The sequence below is a fragment of the Gopherus evgoodei genome, chromosome 5, assembly GCF_007399415.2.
Source record: "Gopherus evgoodei ecotype Sinaloan lineage chromosome 5, rGopEvg1_v1.p, whole genome shotgun sequence".
Classification (NCBI taxonomy): domain Eukaryota; kingdom Metazoa; phylum Chordata; order Testudines; family Testudinidae; genus Gopherus; species Gopherus evgoodei.
The window spans coordinates 112,006,106-112,026,065 of NC_044326.1; the positions used below are offsets into that span (position 1 = coordinate 112,006,106).

At 43.2% G+C, this 19,960-nt stretch overlaps 1 protein-coding gene across 1 annotated transcript in view; it reads left to right on the forward strand.

Moving 5' to 3' along the window:
- The window catches only part of ARHGEF38 (Rho guanine nucleotide exchange factor 38), a 51,634-nt gene extending 34,715 nt beyond the window's left edge, over nucleotides 1-16,919 (forward strand). The window contains exons 10-14 of the mRNA XM_030564503.1: nucleotides 2,581-2,898; nucleotides 4,821-4,961; nucleotides 8,745-8,943; nucleotides 9,108-9,364; nucleotides 16,320-16,919. Of these exons, the coding sequence (XP_030420363.1) occupies nucleotides 2,581-2,898; nucleotides 4,821-4,961; nucleotides 8,745-8,943; nucleotides 9,108-9,364; nucleotides 16,320-16,505 (1,101 nt within the window). The 3' untranslated portion in view covers nucleotides 16,506-16,919. The remainder of the gene's footprint in view (nucleotides 1-2,580; nucleotides 2,899-4,820; nucleotides 4,962-8,744; nucleotides 8,944-9,107; nucleotides 9,365-16,319) is intronic.
- Nucleotides 16,920-19,960: the final 3,041 nt, after the last annotated feature.

The window sequence follows — 19,960 nt, forward strand, 5'->3', positions numbered from 1 at the left end:
TCTCCTTTGAGAACTAAACAGTCCTAGCCTTTTCAATGTCTCCTTATATCGAAGTTTTTCTATTCCTGTAATCATTTTTGTTGCCTGTCTCTGAACCATTTCTATTACCGTCATAACTATTTTTTAGGTAGTCTGACCAGAACTGAATGCAGTATACCAAGCAAGGGCCTATTACTGACATGCACTGGAATTACAATATTTTCAGTCCAATTCATTATACACCTAACATTTTGTTTGCACTTTTGATCACCATTTCACCAGGAGCACAGATTTTCATTGTGCTGTTTTGTGTTTTTTTCTTGAGTACTTATAGTTGAGAACTATGGAGATGAATAACTTAAATTATTTCTTTCCACGTGCATTACCTTGCATTTGTCAATACTGAATCATCTCCCTAATCCTCTTAGTTAGGGCCAAATCAAGAATAGCCTCTCCTTTCCTGTGCTCCAGAACCAACAGTTCCAATAAACAATTGATTAAGATACTGAAAAATTGCTTACCTAAGCATTTGTCATAGGTGCCAGCTTTTCACATGAAAATGGAAAGCTTTCTCCACAGAACAATTATATATCAAAGGCAGTACCAATGTGAAACTACCACTGTACATCAGTCCTCACCTTGAGAGACCACTCCTGGGGATGATGGACATACAGCCTTTTGCAGCAGTGGTTTTTGTTATGCAAGAGCCTTCTTTCTTGTTAGTGGACTGATTCTAGCAATTCATTTCACAAAACTATCCAGCAGCCTTTAGATGGTAATGAGTTTCAGTCACTAGCAGTCTGTGTTGGATGTGAACCTATAGGTGAAACAATCTTTAAGCCGGATATTAATCTCTTGAGCCATCCAGATACCCATAGGCATGGTTTCTAAAAAAAAAAGAAAAACAAATTTAGCCACCAGCACTGTGAATTTATGACTCACTTTCAGTAAACTAAAGAAAACCTTACAAGAAAGCATACCACATTTTAATCAACTCAAATCTTTCTATCTGTCTATGTAGGCATTTATACTGCATCATGAGGATATTAGACCTATCCCCTGGGAAAGTGGTTGTTCCTTTATTTTATTCAGTGGGAAAGACTGCCATTTAATTGAGACTGCACTGCCTCTTGCCTCAGATGGTCTTTCCCAGTTTAAAGGTCCTGGTCCCAGTAAGCTTCACAATATTACTACGGCCATGTCTACATCTAAAATTTTGCAGCGCTGGTTGTTACAGCTGTATTAGTACAGCTGTATAGGGCCAGCGCTGCAGAGTGGCCACACTTACAGCAACCAGCGCTGCAAGTGGTGTTAGATGTGGCCACACTGTAGCGCTGTTGGGCGGCTTCAAGGGGGGTTCCGGGACGAGAGAGCAAACCGGGAAAGGAAACCAGCTTCGCCGCGGTTTGCTCTCTCGGTCCCGGAGCCAGCCAGCAAACCGCAGGGAAGGAGACCTGCTTGCTCGGGGTTCCGGGACCGAGAGAGCAAACCGGGAACGCCGCGGTTTGCTCTCTCGGTCCCGGAGCCAGCCAGCAAACCGCAGGGAAGGAGACCTGCTTGCTCGGGGTTCCGGGACCGAGAGAGCAAACCGGGAACGCCGCGGTTTGCTCTCTCGGTCCCGGAGCCAGCCAGCAAACCGCAGGGAAGGAGACCTGCTTGCTCGGGGTTCCGGGACCGAGAGAGCAAACCGGGAACGCCGCGGTTTGCTCTCTCGGTCCCGGAGCCAGCCAGCAAACCGCAGGGAAGGAGACCTGCTTGCTCGGGGTTCCGGGACCGAGAGAGCAAACCGCGGCGAAGCTGGTTTCCTTTCCCGGTTTGCTCTCTCGGTCCCGGAACCCCGAGCAAGCAGGTCTCCTTCCCTGCGGTTTGCTGGGTGGCTCCGGGACCGAGAGAGCAAACCGCGGCGTTCCCGGTTTGCTCTCTAGGTCCCGGAACCCCGAGCAAGCAGGTCTCCTTCCCTGCGGTTTGCTGGCTGGCTCCGGGACCGAGAGAGCAAACCGGGAAAGGAAACCAGCTTGATTACCAGAGGCTTCCTCCTTCCACGGAGGTCAAGAAAAGCGCTGGTAACTGTCTACATTGGATTACCAGCGCTGGATCACCAGCGCTGGATCCTCTACACCCGAGACAAAACGGGAGTACGGCCAGCGCTGCAAACAGGGAGTTGCAGCGCTGGTGGTGCCCTGCAGATGTGTACACCTTCAAAGTTGCAGCGCTGTAACTCCCTCACCAGCGCTGCAACTTTCTGATGTAGACAAGCCCTACTGTGGTTAGCACAGGGGACTGGAGGCAGGAATTCGTTTTCCGATCTCAGCTCTAACACTCATCCTTTGTGTGCCCATTTAAGTTGTCTAGGCCTCAGTTTCCACATGAGGATAATAATAAAGCCCTGTGCACTTAGAATTGTTACTAGGTTGTCTGATGGGGTGCTGTTGGGCTTACTTAGCTACTGTTGGAAAGCAATGTGAGTGCTACAACTGCGTGAATGCAGCATTATTATTTTTGCTTTGTTTTTAACATTAGAACATAATTGTAAGTGCTACAAATGGGAGAAGGAAGTATTATTTGTTGGACTGATTTTTTGCTTTGTTTTCCCCTTCTCAGGTGGATCAACTGGAAAAGCTGGTTTCCCCTCTCTCAGCTCTACTAGCCTTGTTTCCAGGCCCCCAGAAGCTTATCCAGAAGCGTTATGACAAGTTGCTGGATTACAATGGCTACCTTGAAAGGTCAGCAGGAGATGAACTTGATCTGGCAAAGAAGGACTATGAGGCTCTCAATGCACAGCTTGTGGAGGAACTTCAGGTGTTCAACAGGACGGCCAAGACTATTGTGATGAACTGTCTGCATTGCTTCATCACTCTCCTCAGGGACATGATGTCCTCAGCATTTCAGTCATATTCAACCATTGTGGTGCCTGTTCCGGTGAGCAGACTCTCTGTGTGCATGTGTATGTATGGTATTTCGCCAAAGATACTTAAAAACCCACTGTCTGTTCTGGTGATCACAGTGGATATTTTTTCACATTTCATGTCCTTTACCCTTGTCTGCTTTGAGCTTTTTTTTTTTTTTTTTTGCCAAGAATTATACCAGTGTCGTTGCTGCTGTTCCTCCAGTAGTAGCAATGGTAGCAGTTGCTAGCATTTTAACCCCTGTATTATTTACTGCTGCCCTGAGCAATGTTAGATTACCTGCTAGGAAGAATGCCAGCAGCCACTGGAATCCCTTCTACACATGTGCTCCCACCACTAATACTGGTGGCGCCGTGGCGTGTTAGCAATGGTAGGACAATGCTGTTGTCACAAAAGCCTACTGCAGACACCTCCTTCGGAATAAGGAATAGCTTTCTAGTTTGGCAACAATATGAGCTACATCAACACTTTATATATTTTGAGGTGTATTTAGACAGTGCCTACCTGAGGTGCATGGAAGTGTATTGGTTTGCATAACATTCTGTTCACACACAGCGTTAATCATAACTCTAAGATATGGATCCAACACTCCATCTAAATATAATGACTGAGTTGAGGTGAATATCAAACAATGTTAGAGTTTTGTTGTATTCCCCTCCCCCACCCCCGCCAGAGGAAATAAGTCCTCTCCTTGACTCAGGTTATGTCTTCACTACTGGCCCGATCAGCGGGCAGCGATCGATCCAGCGGGGGTCAATTTATCGTGTCTAGTTTAGATGCGATAAATCGATCCCCGAGCACTCTCCCGTCGACTCCTGTACTTCAGCTCTGTGACAGGTGCAGGCAGAGTAGATGGGGGACACCACGGTAAGTCGATCTAAGTACGTGGACTTCATCTACGTATTTCACATAGCTGAAGTTGCGTAACTTAGATTGATCCACCCCCTTCCCCCCCCCAGTGTAGACCAGGCCTACGGGAGTTTGAAGGGTGTCCCCACAATTCCAAACCCCCATACTCTGAAGAAGCCATGTTCTCCTGGCTGACATCTGGACAAGATTCCACACCACTCCTTAGTAGGCCATAGAGGTTACCTTTTGGTACTGCACTGCACTCCTTCCAGGGGAGGATCAGCCTATTTCCCGGCCCCTGACAAGCTAGAAGTGAGAATCCATGCAAGGGTTCAACACAGAGCTTTGCAGTTTAAGGGGAAAGTGAGGGCTTTTTCTACATGAGGAATTTTCAACAGTATAACTTGAATTAATGTTTACATTGATATAACAAACCAGTGCAAAAGACAGTGTTGGACACACTTATTTCATTATAAGAGTGGCTTATTCCATTCAGTTTAAATCAATTAGAAAACAGATTTAATTAAACCAAAATAGGCCTTTCATACCAGTTTTAAATACATCAGTATGAATTCACATTTTAAGCTACCGTTGTGCAACTTCCTCCTGTAGACAAGCCCTACATCATTAAAGAGGGCTTTATGTTTTTGGGAAAGCTGCTTATACTAGGCATTGTTTTCACTGGGGATTTTCCCAGTGTCACTTTTGAGTTTTGCTCTTTACATCATGTTTAAAATTAGGGATAGGTCTGAGCCAAACTCACAGATCCAACACCACAGGGACATGTTAAACTGACATGACCAGTTTAAACCATATTGAGTTAAACAGATACTGGTTTTTAAACTGATTTAAATTAAACTGATAGCACTTCTGTGTATAGACAAGCCCTAAACAGAAATGATTTTAAGATCATGCCTTCTTTTATATCTGCCTGATGCCTAGCTTCTTGTGGGCACTATCAGAAACCATAATAACAACTCAGATTTCATGAGTCCTAGTGCTTGATCCACTAGATTAGAGCTACTGTTCCTTACCTCTCTATCCTATGTAATGTACATGAGATATAATCTTACTGTGTATTTGCAGCTGTCTTTCTCAAGTATCTATGAAGTACAAAATCAGGTGTTAGAAGAGTTTCACAATCTAAATTTTGTAAAAGAAAACAGCAGTGCAACATTTATTGAGCGAAAACTGAGCTTTGAAAAGAAGAAACCTGCCCCTACCCAGGTGAGTATCATGCCTCTGTCAGTGAAAATTAAGCATGTGTCAAATGCATCATCTTTCGATTCTCCTGGGGTCTGGGCATTGATTTGCCACACAGAGTTTAGGGCCAGAAAGGACCACCAGATGATCTAATCTGACCTCCTAAATGGGGATCCAAGCTTGATCCCTTGCTTTTGGGGCCTGAGCTTAAACCTCCATTCCTGGGATGAGAGTGCTACAGTGACCAGTTACTCTTTGGTAATTTTCTGTTGTCTTTTTGTTACCTTTGCTTTTTGTCATGTAATCACTTTGAGACTTTTCCTGATCATCCCCTGCAGCTCCCATTGGCCAATGGTTGCCTGCCCATGGTAGCTATGGGGGCAGTGCTTGGGGCGGGAACAGTGTGCAGAGCCCCCTGGCTGCCTTATGCATAAGAGCTGGAGGGGGGACATGCTGCTGCTTCTGGGAGCCGCGCGGAGCCATGGCACATGTGAAGTGGGGCAAGCCCCGGACCCCGCTCCCTGGCAGGAGCTCGAGGGCCAGATAAAAATGTCTGAAGGGCCAGACGCAGCCCCTGGGTAGTCTGTAGTCTACCCCTGCACTAGAGGATGTGGGGAGGGAGCCAATGGAGAACTGCTGGTGGGTGCTCAGCACCCACCATTTTTTCCCTGTGGATGCTCCAGCTGTAGAGCACCCACGGAGTCAGCGCCTATGACCATAATCTTAAATCGACCTATGTTAGGTCAACTTACAGCCATCGCAGTAGTTACTGTGGTGGCTGATGTCCACACTACCCTTCTTCTTTGGTGGGGTGCGTCCTCACCGGGAGCGCTTCCATCGACTGAAGAGGGGCAACATGGAGGGCTGAAAGCCAGGGCTTTCAGCTCCATTCAACTCCCTACTGGGAGCCCTGCTGTCCCTGGGGGCTTCTTGCCCTCTCACTACCAGCTGGGAGTGGGGGGAAGGAAGCCATGTGGGGATTCTCCTCTCCGGTGGGGAGATCTACGCCCAGAGTACCGGGAGCTCCGGGGGCGGCAGAGCTCCCAGTGGGGAGCCTGGGTGGCAGCCCAAGATGGAAGCCTGGGTGGTAGCCCAGCTTGGAGGGGAGACCTGGCAACAGCCCAACTGGGGAGCCGGAAGCCGGCTTTCTTGTCAATTTCAGCTGAGACATGACCAGACTGCCAACAGCCAATGTAAGAAACGCAGTGTCTACACAGACACTAGCCCTACATGAGCCCTATGCCTCTTGTGGAGGTGGAGTTATTGCGTTGGAGTAGTAAGGCACTTACCTCAGCAGGAGCAAGGCTGTAGTGTAGTGTCGACACTGACATAGTTAGGTCAACATAAAGCATTTATGCCCAGGCACTAACTCTGTAGTCTAGACCCAGCCTAAGACTGCGCATGCAAGTCATAGTTGTTTCAATTGTTAAATATTCTCACACAGACATTAATCTTGCAATGTTTATTTTGTTGAAGTTTTGTGAGTGGGTTTGATGGTTTTCTATAGCTAGAGCAGGAGCTGAAAAAATGGAATTCAGACACACCTAGCACACAGAGTAGTCTAGAAGTGCACAGAACTGCAGGAGTGACACTTAATACCTTCCTTTTTATATAGCAATGTCATTTAATATAATATCACAGTCCAAGGCTCCTGCCTTGGCTCCTGCCTTGTAATATGTTATATGACCTCAGTACGTCTGCCAATTTTTTGGTTACTTCAAAATGCTTTCAGTCATTTTACATGGGAATTGTAAGTGCACTGATACAGAGAGACAAGGTGAGTTAGGTAAAAGACGGTTACTCACCTTTGTAACTGTTGTTCTTCGAGATGTGTTGCTCATATCCATTCCAGTTAGGTGTGCGCGCCGTGCATGCACGTTCGTCGGAAACTTTTTACCCTAGCAACTCCAGTGGGCCGGCAGGTCACCCCCTAGAGTGGGTGAAGGTCTCTGGCGTCGATGGGACCAGTAGCTCAACCTCAGATCTTATGGGGGAGCTCGGCGGGACCGGACTCGACGGACCCTCCGGGCCCGGAATCGACGGGATCCCTGTCGGTAGTGCCACGGCAGAGGCAGGTGCCGGGCGCTCCACTCGAGTCTGCCTGGATGGAGTTGCAGACTTCGAGGGCCTTGCTTCGGGACCCGGTGCCGGGGAAGGTCGGTGCCGGGGAGTCTTTCCGGTGCCGGCGCGGTCCGGTGCCGGTGTAGAGGCGACGGTCTGTGAAGCTGCCGGGTTGAGTGCCGCTTCCATAAGGAGAGTCCTCAGTCTCTGGTCTCTCTCCTTCTTTGTCCTAGGCTTAAAAGCCTTACAAATGCGGCACTTGTCCGAGATGTGCGATTCCCCCAGGCACTTTAGGCACGCGTCGTGGGGATCGCTGGTCGGCATCGGCTTCTTACAGGCCGCGCATTGCTTGAAGCCCGGAGAACCAGGCATGGGCCCGGTGCCGGGTGCCGGGGAGGGCTACGGCCCAAACTGGCTAACAAATATTTACAACTATTTACTATACACTTAACTAACTACACTTAACTACTAACTACAACTATAAACAGTACAACGAAGGAGAGCTAGGGACGTGGAAGACAGCAAAGCCGTGCTCCACAGTTCCAACGACCGACACGGCGGTAAGAAGGAACTGAGGAGCGGGTGGGCCGGCAGGGGTATATATCAGGCGCCATAGCGGCGCCACTCTAGGGGGCGACCTGCCGGCCCACTGGAGTTGCTAGGGTAAAAAGTTTCAGATGAACGTGCACGCGCGGTGCGCACACCTAACTGGAATGGATATGAGCAATCACTCGAAGAAGAATACCTCTTTTTGGACCAACTTCAGTTGGTGAAAGAGATAAGCTTTTGAGCTTACACAGAGTTCTTCAGGTCTGTGATCACTTTGTGAAAGTGTTCACTCATAGGATTTTGTCTTTTAATAATTTTTCAGTGTGAGTTCGTTTGAGAGAACAGTGATTGTCTCATTTCACTATGCTCTTGAGTGAACTCACACAGAAAAATGATAAAAGACAAAAACAGTGGGCAAACACTTTTCACAAGTGATCACTCTGTATCTGACCTCTCTGTCTTCATTCTCAAAGGAAACCTGCACAACACCTTCCAAAGATGAGCCTCGGAGCTTAATTCATAAATCGGCTAGATACTAAAAATTATGGACACAATAAAGACCTTGGATTTATGGTTTACAATCTATAACCCACTCAACCCCCCACCCATCTTTTATTTCTTTTCCTCCTATGACTTGGAGAGGTGTTAATGGGTCACTTCACCTTGAATGGTCACTTGAAATATATGTTAACTACTTATACAATTTGTTCCACCTTTTGTTTAGCTGTGACACTTTGAGTACATTTCCCAGACCTGAAGAACAGCTCTGTTTAAGCTCAAAGTTTGTCACCCTCACCTACAGAAGTTGGTCCAATAAAATATAGTACCATACCCACCTCATTTCTCTAATATTCTGGGACCAACACAGCTACAACAACACTGGATAAACCAAATACCTGACAGTTCACATCCAGTAAGTTTTTTTATCCTTCAGTGACTATAGTTTCAGCCATTAGTGCAACAGGTGAACATACACACCTACTGTGTACACAAAACTCACAGGTTTGAGGGCACAGTTTAGGAAATTATACTCCTAACTGTCCAATGGGCATGTAATTGCATGCTCTGCTTGTTCAAATGTAGATTGCTGCAATCAGACTGGTGTGCAGTAGTTTTGTTTGTACACAGCTGTTAATCTAGAAGTCTTAAAATACATTACTCTCAATTAATGTTGTGTCTCTTTTTTTCCATTTTTAGCCTGAATCGCCACGTCAGACAGAGAGCCAGAGATCTAAGCTACTGTCTACATACAGCACAGAATCACTATATCAAGCTAAGCGCAAATGCAATGCCACACAGGAATTTGATATTGATTTATATGAAGGTGAGCTGGTGGCTGTTGTTGAGCAAAAAGATCCCTTTGGAAGTACAAGCAGGTGGCGTGTTGACACAGGAAGTAAGTCCTTTGCACAAACATCCCAATAACAGCTTTCCTTTTGGCTATTGATTTTCTTTTCAGTCTAGGCCCATCTGTTTACCTCTATCAGATCAACAGTTTGTAAAAAACAGGTGACTGAAACATATTTGAAATAATTTTTCTTTTCTTTTTAATCTATCTAGTTCATAAAGGGTATGTGTATTCCTCCTTCCTGAAGCCCTACAATCCAGCCAAGGTGCAGAAGGATATAGCAGAAACCAGTTTCTGTGATGACGATTTCGATAATATCAGCCTTTTTGTCTCTTCACGGCCTACCAATGATAGCAGTGCAAGAAATCTAGGACATAAGAGGAGTGACAGCAGTTCGTCTAATAATAGCCTATGTGAAAAACCTGCAATTAATGGGACAGAGACTGATCACGATGTGGATGATCAACATGTAAGCATAATACATGCAGCATATCTATCTATATCTGTTTTTCCTATTCCAAATATAAAAGTTGTGCACTACTGCTTACAATTTAAAGGGGAAACCTTAGTTTATAAAAGGACTGTTCTAATCTATTAGGATACCATAGGATTTCACACAACATTCTTACCCTCCAGGCCCTCTGGTGTAATGTTCGTTGGGTTTTTAATGAACCACACAATGTGTGAAAAGGTAATACATGCTTAAGGGTTAAATTGTGGGATTTAGCCATAACCTTGAATTGAAAGAAGAGTGGAGCTGCAACATCCCATGCAGACCCAATGCCTCTAGCTGCTCCTGGACAGTAAAGCCACCTCCCCGCCCTTACAAAGAGAGCTGGGGTAATCCCTACTAAAGCAGCTAGCTCTGCTTTGTGCTGTTTTCATCTATTTTTACTAAGAAGGTCATGACCATTCTTTTCTGCTAAGGAACCCTATGTCTTTATCTAGAACTGGTTGCTGCAATGTGTGCCTTATAGAACATCTAGTGGTTGAGAGAACTGAAGTGCTCAAGTTAGCAGCTGCTAGATTTAAATGCCTGGGCCTACCCTAGCTCAGTCTTATTTATTAAGGGCTTGGCTACACTCAAAACTTCAAAGCACTGCCGCAGGAGCGCTGCTGCGGCAGCGCTTTGAAGTGTGAGTGTAGGTGCAGCGCCAGCGCTGGGAGAGAGCTCTCCCAGTGCTGCATGTACTCCACATCCTCATGGGGTTTAGCTTGCAGCGCTGCGGCACTGTTTACACTGACGCTTTACAGCGTTGTATCTTGCAGCACTCAGGGGTGTGTTTTTTTCACACCCCTGAGCGAGAAAGTTGCAGCGCTGTAAAGCGTCAGTGTAGCCATGGCCTTAGTCTGTTTCTTTTTCAGCAGTGACTTAAAGGGCTGAGTTTAGTTTTTCTGGGGATGTACCTATTGCCCCCTTGTGGCCAGAGATGACCTTGCAGGCATTTTGCTCCTGTTAGTCCCCACTTGTGGACCCCTTAAAAGAACTACACATAGTCTCTGTTGTGGCTCATAGCACCCCACACCTAACGCTAGTTTAATATGTTCAAGCAATCCTTAGAGTTCCCAAAATAAAGTCCATAACAATAACATAAAAATTCATGCGCAGCCATGGGTTTTCTGCCATACCTATAGCTCTTCCTTTTTCCCAATCTGCACTACCCAAAGCCACCAGTCTCAGCCTTTTGGGCTGGAGCTCAGCCCTCTAACCCTGGCTTCCTTCTTTTTCACTGTCTCCTTTGTTGTTTTTGGTGCAGCATCCTCATTACCTAAGGCTATGGCCACCACTTTTTTCAATCATTATAGGCCATGTTATATAATTTTTTTAATCTATTCTCTCTCTCTAGTATCCCTAAGGAAACACAGCAAGACCTTTTTTGCATTATTCCATTTCCCTGACATTCTCACTAGTTCCTTTAGGGAAAAAATCTTTGATTCCAAGTCAACTCAATTTTTCATAAAGAAAATTTCTTTCTATAGAATGTTGCCAACAGTGCCAGAGAACATGATCAACAGTTTTTTTGGTTTTGCACACTTTACACAGTCTGTCTTTATGTCTTTTTAATAAGTTTAACTTAATATTTAAGGCACAATGACCTGTTAACACTTTAAAATTTACTACTTCATTTTTTCCACCATGATTGTATAGTATGTAGTATTATCTTTGATTTTTTAGCATACATCACAGAACTTTCATCCTTTTGTTTCCTTAATCCATAGTTCTTGCCACTCCTTTGCAAACTCCTTCAAGACCACATTTTTTAATTCTTGTCTATTTAAGGTTATGTACCTCCTCATTTTTTAGACCATGTTTTGCTGTTCTGTCAGCCATCTCATTTCTAGATATTCTACTATGTACTGGAATCTGTGCTATTGTCATGGCGGTGAGTGGAGCCCCCCTTTGGGGAGCCTAGCCCCCAGTTCTGGCCCTTCTGCCCATGTCCAGAGCCCCAAACCTCCTTCCCCCCAGCCCAGAGAAGCCCTGAGCACCCCTTCCCCTCAGAGGAGCCCTGAGCTGGCGGCAGCACAGCCTGAAGTGTCCCCCTCCCCTCGGCTGGAGGAGCCCCGAGTTGGCTGCAGCCCTAAGCCTCCCCCGCCCAAGTCCTGAACTCCAGGCTGGCCGAAGCCCCAGAAGCCCTTCTCCCCTGCCAAGAGGAGCCCCGGGCTCGCCAAAGCCATACCATCTCTTCCCTCCCCGGACCCAACCCACCCAGCAGAAAAGTGTCTGTTAGAAGCTATTTTTGATATGCCCTATGCATGTTCCAGGGCAGCTGAGGAGGGGTATGTGCCTCCTCAGGCAGCCTGGAACCTGAATGGGGCATAATAAAACAAAAACTTTGCCGCCAAACCCTGCAACCGGGGGTCTGGCCTATTATAGCCGCCGCCCATGGCTATTGTTATAGAGATATCTGCTTGCATTATTTCCGTCGTTAGGAACACTATTTCATTTATTATGACATTTTGACTTTCTGAAGTTCTGTTCTGATTGTTATTATGACTGACAAGGAATCAGATAAAATTACAGCTGCAGCCCACTGCACATCTCTTATCTCTGTACATTGTCAATACATTCTTATTCGTACCCCATTTGTTTCCAGCTACATTTTAAAGTAAGTTCATCCTACTTTACACTTTGTATGATATTATCTATGTGACAGTTCCAAGTTAATTTATCAAATATTGCTCCAAGGGACATAAACTTTTGAACTACTGACTTTTTCATCATTCTTCCCTAATTTTCTTCCTTGTTAAAAGTATTCTCTTGGTTTTTGCAAGTGACAATTTAAATCCCCAATTATTTCCACACTTGGAAATTCTCTGGAGTGCTTCATTTGTCTTTTCCATGGCTATTCTGTCTTTTATGTTTAGTCCATATAGCACAGTCATCTGTGAAAAAGGAAATATCTATTCTCATCTGCATACTTTCCGGGAGGTCATTTATCATGATGGAACACAAAGTAGGGCTGATAACTCTCTCTTGTGGAGTTCCACTTGTAAGCCTGTCCGTTTTTGATAAAGTTGTTCCCACTTTGACGTGTATCGTTCTATCACTTAAAAAGTCCCTTATCCACCAAACATTCTCCCTTTTATTTCAGTTTTGGCTACTTTATATAGGAGGCCTTCCCTTCCTGCCATAACATGTAATCTGCTTTTCCACTGTCCAGGCAGATTGTTATAATCAAGTTCTTAGTCTTTATATTTTTTTGTACCTCCATTTCTAGTCTCAACTGTGCATCTTCCTTTCCTGAAACCACATTGAACTTCATTTTTCTCCGAGCATTTCATTATCTTACATTTATCATTTTTTCCATTATTTTCCTCATACATGATGTGAGGGCAATAGGCCTGTAAGCATCTGGTCTTGTATGTATCTTGCCTGATTTACTAACGTCTTAGCAAAGCTTGTTTCTATTCTATTGGCAACACTCCTTTTCCCATATATCATTATATTAACTGCAATAGAATTTTTAGACTCTCTTCTGACCTGTGTTGAAGCATTTCATTACTTATGGTATATTATCTTTACCTGGAGCTGTATTTTTCCTTTTCCTAATGGCTAAAATAAGCTCCTGCATACTTAAAATTTTTATGCATCATCAGTATATTCTCTCCAGCCATTTAATAGTTCACAGTTATCCTCAATAAACCTTTTTTTTCCTTTTTTTCCATGAAACTCATTGTTTTGAATCAGATCACTACTGACCTTTTGGAATTCTTTTGCTAAAATGTTTGCTTTTCCTAAATTTGAGATCTCAGTTTCATTGTTCACAATAAGAACAGCTATACATTTACTTTTACTTTGAATTCCATTCATTCTGTGAGTTTGCTTATATTTCTGAGACATTTGAAACTGTCAGTTTCCCACAGAAATTTCTCCAACTTTCTTTTTTTATTGTTTTTTTGATAATCCTTTGTGCCACCATCTTACACCTTTTATAATTCATTAAGTCTGTACTATTAATTGTGTGTTTTGCTTGCTTGTATGCCTTATTTTTTTCCCTTGATTGCTAATTTGCAATCCTCATTCCACCAGGGAACTGGATTTCTACACTGGGGGCAATTTGATGTTTTTTAGATGGCCAGATCAGCTGCTAGGTTGCTACTTGTATACTTACTGCAAAAATATTCATCACATTTAATTTTGAAAAGGTCCCAGTCAACTTTTTGAAAATTCCAGCTAGGAACTCTTTGTGTTTTTGACATTTCCTCAACCTTGGTACTCAATATGCATAGGGAAGTGATAACTTCCCATTTTGTCTTCTTTATAAAATTCCCTGCTGCATTTACTAGCTATGTTATTTGTTGTAGTTCCTGGATCCAAAACAGAAATGGAGCTATTCACTGAATTAAATCTAGAAGGTGCTCCTGCATTCATTAGCAGCAGGTTATGTATATCAATAAATTGTTCTAAGCATGGTTTTCTTACTTTCCCATATTTCGACTGTTATAATTGCCACAAATTGTGAGTGGGTTTTTTACATTAATAACTAATTTTTCTAGTTCTAAAATAACTAATTTTTACATGCACTATAAACAAAAATCTATGTTTTTGTTCTGCATGGGAATCTCAGTAGCACTATATTGAAAACTTAGTTTCTGCACACCCTTTTGACATTGCTAAGTCTTTTATGAATATATAGACCTCTCACCCCTTCCTCTGGTAGCCACTTGATTCCTCTAGAGTATATCATATCCTGGTAGACTGAACACAAGTTTACTTATTAGCTATGTTTCTTGCACATATATCACATCAGCCTTTTTTCCCATTTCAAAGATGCCTTTTTAAAATTCCTCTCCATACATTATTAAACTATGAGGATTCCAGCTAAGGATCATTAAAACCTTTAATAAGCTGTATTATTTCCTTCATTTAAAATTGGATGAATGCAGTCTATTGAGAGATTGTCTATTTTTAGATATTTTTCTGCTGCTTTTGCTATGATTTTAATCCTTTCATTTTTTCTCCACGTCTGCAAGGTGCAGTTAATTTCTTCTTAATGAATGTTATAAATTTCCCTTTATCTACAAACAATATATCATCTCCCATTCCTCTCATATTCGCCTCCCTGCCCAGTGTTGTTGTTTTTTTTTCTATTTTCTGCAGTGGCTACCTTTTGGTAGCCTCAACATATGACACTTTTTGAATAATTTTTGTTTGTATTTCCCTAGCTCATTCTGATACTGTACATCCTTTATATGCAGCACTGTGCAACTAGGTTCTGTTTCCTCCACCTCATTGTTCCCTTACAAATGGCTGGTGCACGCCCAAACCTCAACCATCATAGTGCTTCACAAGGGTGGGGGAGGGGAAATATAGACCAATAGATACCACAGTTGGATCTTAGCCAGGATCATCCCTCCATTAAGCATGCCAGGTGGTATAAGACTCATGCCCATATCTGCGGGGTTGCTACACAAGAGCCTTATCTACTGCACCACCAAGTCAGATGAGGGAACAGCAGATAACATCTCATTGCCAGAGGCTGCACTCACTGACTCAGCTGGGTCAGGTGACTGGCAGCAGACTTTTGCTTGGACACCACCAGGCATAAAGCTTCCTGCTCCTGTCCCACTCCCTAGCTGAGCAACTAGTTGCTGAGCTTGCTGCTGAACAGACTCCTGAGTCTAAGTTCCTGCTGCTGGTTCCTCACCCTAGTTCCAGTGAGTGATTCCAACTTGACCCTTGGTGTCACTTTTCATTCCAGTTCTGGCTTAATCCTTGGCATGGCTATTGATTCTGACCCTAGCATTGACCATCTTGGCATGGCTCCTGACTCTGGCTTTGATCTATGGTGTGACTTCTGAAATGACCCTGATTCTGCCCCCTGGCTCTGACCATTAGGTAAAGCTGCCCCATTATGACTGACAAAGTGTTACGTGTACAGCTGTAAGTGGCTGGTTTTCTCCCTCTCCCACTAAATAGTCATTTAACAAACAATACGTTCATTGCCTATTGTCTTTTTTATATTATCCTCAGACAATCCTAGTGGCACTCCATATGTCATCCTCTTGCTTTAGTCAGGAATTTAGCCAGTTGATGAGTAACCTTCATTTCCCCTTAGGTTACATTTTTAAGAAGTTTTTCACCTTGCTCCTTATGTGTACATTTTATCAATAGATCTTCACTCTTTATTCTTTTAGCTTTTTGTACATCATCAACACTTTGTTTTATCAATTCTGCCATTTTTGTTGGGTTAACATCTCTTATTTTCACATCTTCTGTCATTGATTTGACGATTATGAAATGTTGACTTTTATCCTGTTTTTCATTTAATTACTTGTTTAAATCCTGATATATCGAGTCTTCTCCCCTCTCTCCCCTGATCTAAGACCATTTCTCATCCCCCTACTTCTTCTCCTTCATAGTTCAAGGCAACTTTCTCTCTTCCCACATCCTCCATTGTCAGTTTCTATGTTCAACCTGGTTACAACTGAGGGCCAGCCGCAGCAGTTGTAGCTCATCTTTGTTCTGATGGAGAAGGTAGCCCATAGTCTGTCTCCTCACCAGAACATTCCTCCTGATAGACTGAAAGAGAGGGGAGCCCTAACCCACACTACACGCTCCTGACAGCAGGCCCTTAAAGGAACAGTGTCCTGGGATTTTCCTCTCATCCAACTCCTTATTCCCTGGACCACTTCCCTTCTTCTGCTACCAGGCCATTTTCTGGGCCTTTGTTCATTCCAACTCCCTGGAATGGGGTATTCTGACCCCCTTTAATCTTTAAAGACCAGAATTCCTGTTACAGAGGATTTCGTTGGGTCTTTTTGTTGAAATTATCCATTTTATTTTGTATTAATTGCCTTTTTTATATAAAATGTATCCCTTCTGAGTACATTTTATATATTAAGATAAATTAATGGGACATAATATAGTTAAATGTTATCAGTTCAGGTTTCATTTCTGCTGATTGTTTCTTTTTCAGACTTTCTATGCTGTTTATGCATTTCAAGCAAGAAGCCATCAGGAACTCAGTCTTCAGGAGTACCAGCGGGTTCGGATACTCCAGTTTTCTGACCTGAGCGGCAATAAAGAATGGTGGTTAGCAGAAGCCAAAGGACAGAAAGGATATGTACCTGCTAATTATCTTGGGAAGATGACATATGCATAGGAACAGAAAGGATTGTTGGGACTAGTTTCTCTGAAATAGAGACTCATAGTCAGAATAATAATCTGTTATATTTACAGCAAGCAGAGTGAACGCACAAGTGTTTTATAACCCAGCTATAATATCTGGAGAGGTACACAGGCTACACTGAGAACTCTTACATGCTAAAAGCCATTACTTTGTCAAGACCTGAGGAAGAGGAAGTGTTTAACAAGATTCTCTCTGATGAACGTCCTGGAGAGCTTGCTATTTCTTTACTCATTCATTCACTCTCTTAGTACCATACTTCATAAATCAGGAGTTAACACACAAAACAAAGTACAGCTAAACTTACACCTTCCTGTGGGTGCCTCTCCAACATATTTAGCAAATAATATGTGAACCCAAGCAGGGCCGGCACTTCCATGTAGGTGGCCTAGGCAATCGCCTAGGGCGCCAGGATTATTGGGGAGCGGCATTTTGCCGGGGGGGGCGGCAGGTGGCTCCGGTGGACCTGCCGCAGTCGTGCCTGTGGAGGGTCCCCTGGTCCCGCGGCTCCAGTGGACCTGCCGCAGGCATTCCTGCGGACGGTCCGCTGCTCCGGTGGACCTCCCGCAGGCACGACTGTGGCAGATCCACCAGAGCCGCAGCACCAGCGCGCAGGGCAGCGAAATGGCCATGTGCCTATGGCCATGTGCTAAAAACACGAGCACCGGTCCTGAACCCAAGAGAATTAACCTTGGAAAAGGATTAATTGTGTCATCAGAATTGCTGTAAAGACTCTATTGTTCAGACTGAGATGCCTTTTCCATCCCAGCTCCTTATTAATGCTCAGAACATTACTTTTGGGCTGTGAAGTCTATCGAGCCTTTTATTAATTATTAGAGATGAAAAAAGTTGTCTTTTAAGAACATTGTCCTTTCTGGTTCTTGATCACTCAAAAAGAGCTGTTTTAAAACTTAAAACCTGGCAAGTACCTAACCTTCACTCAGAGAAGTGCACTTTGCCAAATTTGGAATAAAAAAAGTTGATTGAGAAATAAGCAAGTTATCTTTTGACAGTGACATATATAGCATGCACAATGTGTAATTTTTCATAACTTAAATCTGTACCATATAGCTCTAGATAGATGCCCCACTAATATGTTTATATTTGGAGACCTGCACATTGACAAATCCTGATTTTTTGCAATTATTAGACTTTAAAATAAAATCAAGTGGTGCCTTTATTTGAATGCCTTATTGCAGTGGTTTTCAGTGTGAGGTCTGTGGCCCCCAAGAGGTCCTCAGACTATGTCTAAGGGGTCTGCAAAAAGTGACTATGAAAATAAAGTTTTAGATCCCAGAAAAGGCATTCCGTTTTTCTGATCAATCAAAAGTATGTGAATACTCCCACCTACAGGTCAAAACCTGGAAGTGTTGTCATTACCACAGAAGGCCACAGTTTAGCGCCCTTTCTCACATTGCATCAGATACCATGCTGAGCACATGCAACATTTATAGTTGAATTCTGTTCAGCCAGCTTTCAGTCTAAGACATTTATGGTAGGGTCCATGGACCACAGGTTGAATTTTCAGAGGAATCCACACGTCCATTTGAAATTTTTTAGTGGACCACAAATAAAAACAGGTTGAAACCACTGCTTTATTGCTTATGTGACCTCTTTGGGGTGCATGTCTAGTCACTGAGATAACAATGTCTTGAGGAAGTGCATCGAAGTGCCAGGATGTATGGTGTGGCACGGTATCTCCTTCAGATGCTTCTATTACTCTTGAAGTATATGACCATTAGATTGGAGAGTGGAAAAAAACTAAATGTATTTGACTGTGCAATCATTAGATTTTTCTATCACTAAAGTAGCTTTAAATACTCTATCATCAGTGAACACAGAAATACAAAATTATGAGGAAAGATGTGATCACTGCAATACTGCTGTTATAGGTTCCTATCCATTACACAGTGAAAAGACTCCTATGGACTACAGTAGTCATCAGATAAGTGCTGCAGCCCATCAGATAAGTGCTGCAGCCCACCTCTGACCTGAAATGGTGATCTACTAATATATCAGGTATTTTCTGTCCTATAACATCGATGACTGACTGTGATAGTGACAATACAATGAAAATTGATTGTCAGACTGAATGGTCAACAACACACAGGCAACAGTCATAGGCAAAGCCACTGACTGCATGATTCCTGCTCCCCTAGCCCAAATGTAGCATTTAAAGATAAAATGAATGAAACCATTTAATAGGATTTAGAAAAAAAGGAGACTACCAGCAAAGGAAGGATGAGAGAGGGTAGCTTTGCTCATGAAGTGCAAAGAGGTCTGTTAAAAGAAAAATCTAGCTTTAATTTTTCCAAGAAAGGGAGACACACTTGTTGAACTCGCAGAAGAGGAGAGGTGTGGCAGGTCATGGAGGAACTTTAGCCCTCTGTACATTGTATGATAGAAAAGGCTTGAGAGTTCACTGGTATGGACATACAGATTTTGGTATTTGAACTTCTGTGATTGATCACAATCCAAATGATAAATAAATAACAATGTGGTTTCACTGCCTTATTTGTGATGCACAGGATTGTACCTAGCTGTTGCAATTTCCATGACTGGAATGTCTCCATCCCTTCAACAAATGTTACCATCCCATTCGATCTGTTCAGAATGCAGTTGATATTGTAAATAATATTGTCTTTATGTCAAGTAGAAAAACAAAATCTTTGGGGTAGATTGTTATGTCAGCTTGGTGCTGTGCAATCTTCATTATATTTAATGAGGACTATGGGCTCAAAGTCCTGCGCGTAGAGTTGAATATACTCCAGTAACAAATTGCACTAATTTTGCACTACAAACAACAAAAAAGTTTTGTTATTGGAAAGATCCCCCACAAGAAGTTTTTCAGCATGTCTTATATTTCAGAATATCTTAATTAGAGAGGATCTGCTATCTGCAGTAGCTGAAAACTGTTTTAAAGTAGCTGAATTGTGTGTAATAGGCTTAATAAACTCCTACAAGCACAGTGATGAAGCTTTGTATGCTAGGGACCGTAGTTAAATGAAAGAACTAGGGAGCAAGATATTAAAAAGAGACTAGTGATTTTGGATGCCTCAGTATTTGTGTGCCCAGCCTGACTCATCTTAAAGGTCTCTGATTTTTAGAAAGTGCTGAGCACGCACACTATGAATATCAGCCACTTTTCAGGTGTCTCAAATTAATATTAAAAAAAAATGGCATCCAAAATCACTACTCACTTTAAAAAATCTTGGCTTAAGTGTCTTGATTTCACAAGGAATGAAGGACTGCGCTCTAGTACTAAAGGATGAACTTTTCAAAAGAATCTGAGGGAGTTGGACAGCTAAGCCCTATTGAATTTCACTGGGATTTGGGAGCCTATTCCCTCAGGCCCTTTTGAAAACTTCAGCCTTAACTGCTGGTGCCCAGAATATATATTGTATATTTTAGGATAAAAATAATCTATATAC